The sequence below is a fragment of the Mustela erminea genome, chromosome 10 (genome assembly GCF_009829155.1).
Source record: "Mustela erminea isolate mMusErm1 chromosome 10, mMusErm1.Pri, whole genome shotgun sequence".
NCBI classification, from domain to species: Eukaryota; Metazoa; Chordata; class Mammalia; order Carnivora; family Mustelidae; genus Mustela; species Mustela erminea.
In genome coordinates, this window is record NC_045623.1 from 104,607,474 (window position 1) to 104,619,149 (window position 11,676).

General features: G+C 49.3%; 1 protein-coding gene across 1 annotated transcript in view; it reads right to left on the reverse strand.

Annotated features, from left to right (window-relative positions):
• Positions 1–7,922, reverse strand: part of PER3 (period circadian regulator 3) — a 59,194-nt gene extending 51,272 nt beyond the window's left edge. The window contains 5 exon segments of the mRNA XM_032301540.1: positions 3,271–3,472; positions 4,670–4,785; positions 6,557–6,702; positions 7,160–7,547; positions 7,825–7,922. Coding sequence (XP_032157431.1) covers positions 3,271–3,472; positions 4,670–4,785; positions 6,557–6,702; positions 7,160–7,338 — 643 coding nt within the window. The 5' untranslated portion in view covers positions 7,339–7,547; positions 7,825–7,922.
• Between the last annotated feature and the right edge of the window lie 3,754 nt (positions 7,923–11,676).

Genomic DNA, 11,676 nt, shown 5'->3' on the forward strand with positions numbered 1-11,676 from the left:
GAGAAGATCACAGAAGAGTCAGAAAATGGGCTTTGGAACGATCAGGGAAAATGTACATGATTAAAAAAGCAAACAAACAAAAAACCCCCAGAAAAACCAAACCGCAAAAACTCCCAGTTTCAAAGGTACCAGTGATCCAACTCTCAGAATTCAGAACACTATGGAAGTCACAGTCCTGGAATTCTGAAACCAGAAGACTGTCCTTATAGCTCGTCTGTGAGGAGGAACAGAGCTGACAAGGTCAGCTCACCACTTGTGGCTTTGAGACACCCAACAGGCCCTAACATCAAAACCACCCCAGGAAAGGCTCAGAGAAGCTTGTGGAGGGATGATGGCAAGATAAGGATGACTCAAAAATATTCTTAACTTTTTGAGATGATTTTTATAAACAGGACCTATTCCTTGGTGTCGTTTTCAAATGCCCATCTTCGTGTGGCCACAGACGTCCTGTTTGATGGTTCCCGCCACAAGGGACTGATGTGGTCCAGAGGGGCAGCGGATCCCAGCAAGGGCCCTGACTCACACCGCCAGGGTGAAATCCCGCTCTGCGTCTGCCAGGAGCACGACCTCGGATGAGGCCCTTAGCTCCGTGCCTCAGGATCAGAGAGACTGAGAAAGGACATGGCTCCCTGCTTCAGGGGTCCTCACTGACCGCAGGCCACAGCTGCTATCCCAGGGCCCCACTTCTGGTGGCTGTTCCCACCCAGGGCCCGCGCACGGAGTGGTACTGAGGACCATTCCATGGAGATGCTGGGCTCCTCTGCTCTGTGACGGTGGCTGGGACTTCCCTTTGACGGCCGGCCAAGTGGTCCTGTGAGCCGTGTGGCAGGCCAAGCCGCCTCCTCCCCAGTCCCCCGGTTCCTGCTCCTTCCACGGGGGTCAGGCGTGCACCGTGGACTCCTCTCCGTCCCCCACCCCCTGCAGCATGTCGCTTCCACAGCTAACAGTTACTTTATCCATCAACTGGGGACAGTGATGGGGTCTACCGCTCCTAAGGTTTTGTGAAGATTAAATTAGTCAATCCACTGAAGCATGAAGAAAGGCCCGGGCAAACAGTAACTGTTCAACAGAACGGCAGCAACGAAGAGGAGCCCTCGTATTGCAGAATGTTCCAGATACCTCAAGTGCTCCAACCGCCAGTGTGCGTGCTTCTCTCAGCAGCCGTGTGTTAGCGGGCTGGTGGGACAGGATGATTTTAATGTGGGAAGCAAAATGGCCTTCTTGGTTCCAGAAGGGACAAAACTCAATTTAAAACTCAGGTCTTCCAATTTCCTTGCTTAAAATTCTTTGCACATAGGAAATACGGCAACTTTACAGGAAGGGAGGCTTGTGTGCAGTCTGTGTGAGGACGTGGGCACTGCAGTCTCTAGGAGTCATGCAAGACAGAGAGCCAGACCGTGGATCTCAAACAGTGGACACGAGTCCCTTCTCAGTTCCACCTCGGCTGTGGGGGTGAATCCTTGTTTTCGGACGTGCGCTCTACAGAACAGTGGTCAGATCTTCCCGGGAGGTCTGTACGAGCCAAAGTGGAAACATCCTCTGATGCCAGGCCAAAGGCTGACATCTGCTGAGTTCCCAGCTTCCTATGTCCCCTTCATGCTCCAGGAGCTCAGAGGAAGGGCAGAAGGAGGCAGCAGGGGCCCAGCCCAGAAACGGCTCAAGAAGAGCCGGAATCACAGAGGTGTGCGAGGCGAAGCCCAGTGCGGGCAGTGGCCAGGAGGAGCTCCAGCTCTTTAAGGAGAAAGTAAAAATTCAGGTTCCCAAAACAGCGACTTCAGGATATGTTACCTTTTTACATGTTGGGGAGATATCACGGCAACAACTAACTTGCAAAGATAACACAGCTGAAAGGAGCAGACAGAGACCCCAGAGGGCACTGATGGTGGAGGGAAGGTCGGGGCAGGGCGCCTGGGACCATCTCAGCACCCTGAACAGCTCCCGGCCCCCGGCGCTGGCCGGCTAAAATGGCAGTGGAGACGAGGAAGGTGGATAAAATCAGACAAACGAAAAGGGACAATTAGAGGTTGAAAATATATGCTCAAGAAAGAGGAAGAGAAATGAAATCAACCTTTTCTTAGGGGAACAGGAAAGAGCTGGAAACAAGCAAGGAAGACAGGTGTGCATTTTGAAGTGTCCATGAGCTACGCCCAAAAGACAGGGCTGAAGGTCTGCCATGGAAAAAAGGAGCGTGAGCGCCTGTTCCCACTGGACCACGGCCTGCCTTAGAAAGTCAGAATGGGCATGGGGCCCTAGATTTGCAAAATGAGAACGCTCTGGAGGGGTGTTTCACATCCATGCCAATGTCTAACACTACTGAACTGTATACTTAAAAATGGTTAAGATGGTACATTTTGGTAATGAGTCTTTTTTCTTTTTTTTTTTTACTTTAATAAGATATATACTTTTTTAATTTTTACTATAATAAACAAATTTAGAATTTAAAAAAACTAAAGAGGACTTGGAATCAAAAGAAAAGGGTTGATCTGTACTAATGTTACTAATATTCTAATTACTAATTACTAATAATTCTAATTACTAATATACTAATATTCACAAAGAACATGAAATAACAAAGGGTGACTTTAAAAAGAAATAACGATTTACAGAATCATACAGGACTGCAAGTCACAAACCAAACCAGGACTAGGCATTCCCAGTTCAGGGCAATAACTATTTCAGAAGAAAAAGTAATGAGATTCATGAAATTTTGGGGAGAAGCAAAACTGGAAGGGGAGCTAATCATGAGAAGTTTCTCTCCAAAGCCAAGCAAAGAAATAATGAAGTCAATGTGAGAGGGAAAATGTTTAATTTTATTAGAGAAAACAGAATCCTTATAACAACAATGAAACTGTTATATGGGATGCAGGCAGTCAAACCATATTAAAAAAAAAACATGATATGGAACCTATAAAATTAACTTCACGAAGTCAGTGTATTACTTGGAATTTTGTTATTAGAGGATTTAAAATGCTGTTTCCAACACAGCCTGACTTTTTATTTATTCATTTACGTGCCTTTGTTTTTTAAAAAAATTTATTTTTAGTAATCCACCCGATGTGGGGTTCGAACTCATGACCTCAACGTCAAGAGTTGCACATTCCACCAACTGAGCCAGGCAGGAGCCCCACATTCTCATTTTTTACATAAATAAATAAGAAAAACCAGATAGTTTGCAGGTCCAAAGCAATACGTTAATTTTGGTCCTCTCTCTGAAAGAATGAAACTGACCGTGCTGAGGCAAGGTAAACACCTGCGCCTCGGTCCCATTACCTCTTTGGGCCCAGCTGTTCCAGAGGGGGAGGCGAGCGTGGGCAGTGTGTGCGCAGAAAACCCTCACATCTTGGGGAGCGAGCAGTTCCACGAAGTGAGACGACTCCAAGAAATCTTTCTTACAATTCAGGATTGAAGCAGCCTGTTCAGAAATGTGCACTAGCCTTCCAGACAGAAAGGAAAAAACTGCCACAAAGGTATCCTAGGAAAAACATTTAAAATAAACGCAAATATTGAGACACATGTGAATAATATTCCCTGAAAGGTCAATTTGTTCTAGACTCCTAATGTCATCAAAACAGGCACATACCCTGCAAAGGCAGCGCGGTTCTCCAACATATGCCTTAGTGGTCCTCGAAAAACCCACATTTGATCTTCTGAAGGTCTGATTTCTATACCAGACAATGTACCCGTTCATCCTACATTGACTAAATGTGCATACGGCGTAACCACTTCCGATGCCTTCTCATTTGCAAACCAACAGGACTGTCTTCTCATGACCAATACGTAACTCCAGGCTTTACGACCACGCTCAAGAGCCGCCTCCTTCAAGACACTGTCTTGGACACGCCTCGCTACGTAAGAATCATGTCTCCCATTTGTTCCATGAGACAGCAGTGACATTTACAAACTGACCACTGTTCCTGTCCCCTACCACTGGCATATCCTTCTAAGTTTTATCTTGAAGATCTTACAGGGAAAATGTTTTCTTAAACTTCTCCTTGTTTCTTCCAACTCCGCCACACCCACCAGAGTCCCATAAACACCGCAGTCAGTGAAACAAACACTGCTGTGATCTCAGGGAGCGCTCTCGCTCCGACGTGACAAGATCTCTACGTCTGAGGTCTAAACATGAAACCAAGCCACGCCCATCCCAACAACGAGGCATGAGGCTGAATGATTCTGCCAACGCGAAGAGATTCAAAAAAGATACACGACATGTCTCTTGTACAATTTTACAGAAAAATGACAGCATCTCAACTCAGCTGGTTCTAAAATCCAGCTGTTACAACTTGAAGGAGTAAGTATTGAAACTAAGAATGATATAAATACAAATTAACAATTCGGAAATTAGAATAAAATGAGAGCGGTTACGCTGCAGTTTATTTTTTATTTTTTTATTTTTGGTCGAGAGATCGCAGGGGTGCTCAGGAGGCAGGGGCGGCTGGTGAGGGGAGCCCAGCAGACCACCACCCCCGGGCCGCCGCCTGAGTTTACATCTGTGCTCTCGCAAGGGCAGCAGAAACTAAGTACAGGATGCCTCCTGGGCAGCCTCTGGTGTTTGCCTCGCATCATGGTTACTGAAGCTCCAATGTTATTAGGTTTCAGTATCTACGTCTAGATAAAGTTGTTAGGAAAAACCACGCAGGCTGATATGGCAAAATGTGTGGATTCTTACTGTGTTTTTGGAAGGGTAGCCCGAGGTAGCCATTCCCAGCTCCTCGAGACTGTAGGTGATCGCAGCTGCTTGAGGTGCTCCACTCTGACTGAGGGTCTGGGAAAACCCACTGCTTGCTAAGAAACACAGGAAAATAAACAGGTAGTCCAGTGACAGCGATAACTTAAGGAGATCATTTTTTTTTTAAAGATTTTATTTATTTATTTGAGAGAGAGACAGTGAGAGAGAACATGAGAGGCGAGAAGGTCAGAGGGAGAAGCAGACTCCCCATGGAGCTGGGAGCCCGATGCGGGACTCGATCCCGGGACTCCAGGACCGTGACCTGAGCTGAAGGCAGTTGCTCAACCAACTGAGCCACCCAGGCGCCCTAAGGAGATCATTTTTACCACCCTTGAAGTTGGCCTGTTTTTTAGGATGAGGACACCTCGGCGTGTCTGCCTCTAAACCACATCATCATCTTTCATCTAAAACACTGACAGTTGTACCAACGTCGAGTCTTTGGTGTTTAGGATTTTCTGATGTTCTGTGTCACAAGGAGCAAGCTCCATATAAGGTATAAAAACCCCAAATCCCAAATACATGCACGTAGTGTGTTTATGACAGAAATATTACTTTCGTATTCAGGACCTGTGTGTCATACATGACATCACAGAGGTTTGCGCTAGCTAAAGAAAATGTGTACTTTGTTAAATCCCTGAAAAAGAAAGGTCAGAGATAGAAAGGGAAAGGTGCTAGCAGTGGTTCGTTTTTAATTTGGCGAATTCCTTGGCAAGGATGCGGAGAAAGGGGAACCCTCCCCCACTGTCAGTGGGAATGCAAGCTGGTGCAGCCACTCTGGCAAAAAGCATGGAAGGTCTTCAAAAAGTTGGAAATAGGGGTATCCTACAACCCAGCAATCGCACTACTGGGTATTTACCCTAAAGATACAAATGTAGTGATCCGAAGGGGCATGTGCACCCCAATGATTATAGCAGCAAAGTCCACAATAGCCAAACTATGGAAAGAACCTAGATGTCCATCAACAGATGAATGGATAAAAAAGATGTGGTATATATACACAATGGAATACTATGCAGCCATCAAAAGAAATGAAATCTTGCCATTTGCGATGACGTGGATGGAACTAGAGGGTATTATGCTGAGCGAAATAAGTCAATCAGAGAAAGACAACTATCATATGATCTCCCTGATATGAGGAAGTGGAGAGGCAACGTGGGGGACTTGGGGGGTAGGGAAGGAAAAAACGAAACAAGATGGGATCGTGAGGGAGACAAAGCATAAGAGACCCTTAATCTCACAAAACAAACTGAGGGTTGCCGGGGGGGCAGGTAGGCAGAGGGTGGTTGGGTGATGGATATTGGGGAGGGTATGTGATATGGTGAGTGAAGTATGTAAACCTGGCGATTCACAGACCTGTACCCCTGGGACTAATAATACATTATATGTTAATAAAAAAAAATTAATTTGGCAAATTCGTGACATACCATGAATGCGTTGCAACTGTATGTGGATGACATGGAAAGGCAAGCTGTATTTACCAAATGTGTTTTTTCCCCAATACCCTGAGAAAACCATGATCCTTTAAAAAGCGAGCTTTAAAATGTGCTAAACTCTGCTCTCCTAAAGCAAATCATCAAAACATGGCAGAGTCGCTCAACAACAGTTCCTAAACTATGACACAAACAAGGTTCTCCTGATGTTCCTAATTTGCCAAACCAAGACATGATACAATCCATGTGGATTTATTTGCTCATCTCACATCAAGCACCACAAACGCTCAAAACATTTCAGGGACCAGAACCAAACTGACAGCTCTCCCGGCTTGGCCCACGTTTAGGAACAAAATGATGTACTCCCAGGACTGTACTTTTTCTCCTGCGCATTTACCTTGTACTCTGTGCACGCAGCGAAGGGCATAGTTGAGGGCATCGACAGTGCTTGGCTTACTGTGTCTCCCTGATGGGAAGTATTTTTTCATTTCTTGCACAAGCATTACAAGTTCTTCAGAAACTCTGTTTCTATCTTGCTGTTCACTGTAAGACAAAACAAAACAAAACAAAGAACCAACCCATGGATTCACACTTTCAAATAAAATTAAAATTCAAAACAAGAGCAGCCCGTGTTGATCAAATGTGCCAAGCAACTTTCTAAGTGCTTCCTACGGGTCATCTCATTTTGTTCCCAGGTTTATTTTCCCCTTTGGAAGGTGGGGGATCCTGGCCAAAGAAACTGGTAAACATCAAACATCTTCCATTTTTTCTATTTTTTCTCATCCCTACTGCAGCTCCCCCGCTCAGATAAATCCTTAACCACTGTTCCCGAACTTCCGGCACTCTTTGGTACTTCCTCACAGTTTCCCAGGGCTTTTCATTCCATTGTCTGAGGATCCCCCTGAACTCTCTCCTGGGCTTACAAACAAAAGGATAAAGTGATTTAAGCCCCCCAGTTCCTGTACTCGCCCTGGAAGAACAAACAGATCAGGCCTGTCACCTGTTGCTGCTCTCCACCTGTAGGCTCTGCAGTTGGAACTTCTGGCTGCACATCTCCTCCTGTCCTCTCCCCAGGGCCTCCGAGGCCCAGGCCTGCACTCTTTCAAGTTCCAGAGGCTCAGTCCCCCTGGAGTCCAGACATTCACGGCCGGACCTTTCCAGGTCTTCACAGGGGTCCATCTTCTGCTCAGCAGCCCTCGGTCTGTCGCCTGCTTCCTTTTCACCTTGCAGTCAGCGACAGGAATTTATTTCTCATTTTGGACCTCGCCATTGCCTTAGCGAAGATGACTGGTCACCAGGAGCCGGCGGATACGGGTCCCTGGTCACCTGGCCGGTTTCCTCTGCAGGATCTCCATGCAGTCTCCGATGGCTCGGCTCACGGGGGCAGCCTGGGGACGCGGGCGGGGGGGACGTGACTGAGGGGACAGGTGTCCAGTGACACGGGCGATATGCTGCGGACGCCGGGCTGTGACAACCCCGCCCCCCTCCAGGCTCCCGCATTCGCAGGCCTGCCCGCCCACCCGCGGCTCCCACCCGCGACGTGCGCCCAAAACTGGACTTGGGAGTGCGGAAGTTCCAGCGCCAAGTTCAGCAGCCCCAGGTTCCCCGGGGCCCAGAACGGAGGGCGGACTCGGGGAGATCTCCCCGCCCCAGCAGAGTACTCACCAGCCGCCGCCGCCGCCGCTCGCCCACCGGGCCGCCGGGCAGCAAGCAGTCCCGAGGCCCGCCGCGTGCTGGCTGCCGCCGGCGCCGCGCCCCCCGTGCGCCACGTGACGCGGCCCCGCCCCCAGCCGCGCGACTGGCTGCCGCGGCCGGCTCTGCGCGCCCCCATTGGCTCGAGGGCGGAGCCCGCGCCGGGCGCCCCGGTTACAGAACCCGAGGCGAGTGGGAGGGGAGAAGGCCGGGGAGCGAGTTACATAACGCCGGGGGTCGGGCGAAGGGAGGTGCTCGGCCAATCCCGGCAGGCCGGCGCGTAGGCGGGGGGCGGAGGGGCCCGGAGGGGGCTGGAGCTCAGGCCGCGCTAGTCGAGTGCTCCGCCCCCTTGGGGGGTGGGGAACGGGACCACCAGGAGGCCGGAGCCAGCGCGACAGGGATAGGGCGCTCGAGCCGCCAATCACGAGGGGGCGGGACCCGAGCGGGGTTGGCCGGCCCCCACGGGAGGGGCGCGAGATCAGGCTGCGGGGCGCGCAGGTGGCCGGGGTGGGGGCGAGACACCCAGGGGCGCCGTCGCGCCTGGCCCGGCCGCGGGAAGAAGCGCTGGACGTCCGAGCGCCTGGTCTGCACCTTCTCGGGTTCCCTTTCTGCATCTTGCTCAACCTTGGTGCTTCGCGCCCGCCGGCTCCCGGGGCTCGGAGGTGTTGACCCGGAGCAGTCCCGGGAAGATCAAAGCCTGTTTCAGAAACGGAATTTTGACGGCGGACTTTGAACATTTCCCTGGTTCCTGAAGTTACACGTTGATTTGTCAATTGGGGGAAGACGAGTGTATGTTAAGAGACACCGTTTCAGAAAAGGAAGGTGTAGCCAAGCCCTTTGTAAAAATATCAAGTCTGAAGGTTTTTTAGATTAGGTGTCGACTCCTCCGAAGGGCAGAGCTCCGCCCCTTTTCAGTGTCGGGTACATGAAAAATGTTCAGTATTTTTTGAAAAAAGGAAAGGAGTTGTACAGAAAAGGGGTGAGTGAAGTGTGCCAGTTGTTCACGTCATGTATTGGATAAACCACCTCCTTTTTCCAAATGACGGCAGATGTCCGTCTCCTCTCGTTTTGTCGTTTTGTCGCACTGCGTTCGTTCAACAGACACTTACTGAGTGGATGATCTGGGCCGGGATGACTGTGGTCCCCGAGAAAGAGTGGTGGCGAAAGTCCCTGCCATTCAGGAAGTCTACCTTTTATGAAGACGGAAGACACAAGCAAGTGGATAGGCTGCGTGGAATGTGAAACGAAGAAGAAATGCGGCTGGGAGGGGGGTGAAGGGTGAGGGACGCAGCAGACACGTTAACCTGGTGATCGGGGAAGCCTCTGGGACAGGGCGAGCTGAAACCTGAGTGTGTGTGTGGTGGGGGTGCGGGTGCGGGTGGCCCGAAGGGAGGGGGCAAAAGACACCTGCACAGGCTCTGGCAGAGCAGGTGTGTTGTTCAGGAACAGAAAGAACATCTACTTAGGAGAATTCCCAGAGGGAGGAGAAATAGTTTGAGGAGCGATCAGGAAGTCAGGAAGGGCCAGATTATAATTAGGGAACACGATTTGGGTTTTCTTCTAAAGGGAGCAGAAAGAGGATCTGAAGCAAGAGAGCGATCTGTATTGGCCAGACTTCTACCCAAAGAGTGGTTAACAGGTGGCTGTTAGTTACACGAAGAGTGCTGCTGACCGGTTGGACTAGGGTGGTGCCAGGAAGGACGGTCTAGAGGTGGGAGGCATCTGGGGCACAGAACCTTGCGGATGAGTTGAGTGTGTGTGTGAGAGAGAGAGAGTATCAATGGTGGTGACTCCTGGGTCTTTGGTGTAAGCAGAGCTGCATATCATGGGTCATCAGCATAGACGGACAGGTCTGGGGAGAGTAAGTTCTGACGAGGGGAGAATGGAGACTTGTTTCCCACACGTTATGTTTGAGCACGCACGTGGGATTGTCAGGTGGGTGACGGGATGTCCCAGCCTGGGATGCAGGGGAGAGGCCAGGTATGGCGAGACGGCTGACGTTTGGAAGAGGCCAGAGTCCCTACAGCATTTACAGTCACGGGTGAAATTCTCAACAGGAAAATGCAGATAGAGGAAGGCCAAAGGCCAAGGCGGGGGGGTGGGGGGGTTTAGGCGTGCAGATTTAAAGGCCAAGCAGAGAGCCAGGTGAAGAATAAGGAGCCAGAGAGGAGGTTGAAAGAAAAGCAGAAGAACGTTGGGTCATGGGAGCTAGATAAATATTTCAAGGAGAGAGTTATTCACCGTATCAAATGCTGGTGATGCACAGGGTATGACAAGGGCAGAGAAATTTTTGTGGTGCTTCACGGAGATGGTGACCTTCGTTAAGGATGTCCCAGTGGTGTTGGCTGAAGAAAAGTGCAATGGGGGGCAGTAACCACCGCAAGCTGTGGGGAGGGGTTTTGCTGTGTGGGGCTGTAGACAAGTGTTTATTTGCCCAAGGGAGGGACATAGGGACCACATTAGGGTCTGATGGGGTGACCAATAGGGACGGAGAAGGGATGAAGCAGGAGGAGGAGCCGCAAAGGGAATGGCTGGAGGGAAGGCTTCCACTAGGCTCGGACCCAGAGCCTGGGCTAAAGACAGGCACTTGTGTTAACAGGAGATTGCCCATGGTCCTGACAGTATAAAGACAAGTAGAAGATTTTGCAGTGCACTTAGCTTGCTACTTAGAGGATGAAGGGAAAAAAAATCAATTGTTTTCTAATAATTATGCCATAATTGACTTATTTAGTAAATTGTGGTTTCATAGATTGAATTTTCTGCTAGTGTAAAAAGCAGCTCAGTTATAAATAAGGATGCTATTTTTTTTAAGATTTTATTTTTAAGTAATCTCTATACCCAATGTAGGGCTCAAACTCACCACTCTGAGACCAAGAGTCTCACGCTCCACCAACTGAGCCAGCCAGGCGCCCCCAAGGATGCTATTTTTAAATGCACTGAGCAGTCCGGTCAATTTTAAACAAATAATCCTTACTCAAAACCAATTAAAAAAATCATCATACTTTTAAAAAACATTCTTTTAGTGATGCAAATATGGAATTATCACATAGGATGCACAACTCATTCGAAAATACATATGAGTTGAGGGGAATTTGCCATATCCTTTGACTGAAATTGTCATCAGGAAGGCAACTGTTCACAAACATCGCATTTCTCCTTCCAGTGACATGTGGTCCCTGTCACCTATGAGGTTAGGCGGGGTCGTGTGACTTGCTTTGGCCAGTAGTGGGAGCAGAACTAAGAACCGCGCTTGCGGATGGAAGCTTTGAGAGCCAGCGCGCAGTTCCTGGTGGTCTCCTCCTGCCACAGCGGTGACCTGAAACAAATGTTTACAGGAAGCCCTCCCCGAGGGACTGACGGTAGAACCTTCCTGTTGGCTGGCTTTGGACATGAGGCACGAGTGAGGAAATAACTTCAAGCTGTTGAGATTTGGAAAACGTTTATTACGTAGCGCTCCAGCACCTTCTGGGTGATCTGCATGGTCACGACAAGTAACAGCAAGTGCAGTGGACTGGTCTGGCGTGGACACTGGCTGGATGGTGGTGCCATTTTCGGGAACAGACTCTGTTAACGGTAGGAAGAGGAGCGTGCTGCAGGGGAATGCCTAATTCTGTTTGGTCCACTAGGCCAGGAATCCTCGTACATTCAAGATAGAGATGTGGTAAGAGATAAGATTGCCCCTGGGGAGACTGAGTAGAATGCAAAGAGGTTGGCTGAGGACCCAGTTGACTGAGGAATCCTGACATTTACAGGAGAGGCAGAAAAGAGCCCTTTATGGTAGATTTTCCTTCAAAATCTTGAGAAAAGAGCCAAAATTTATATAGA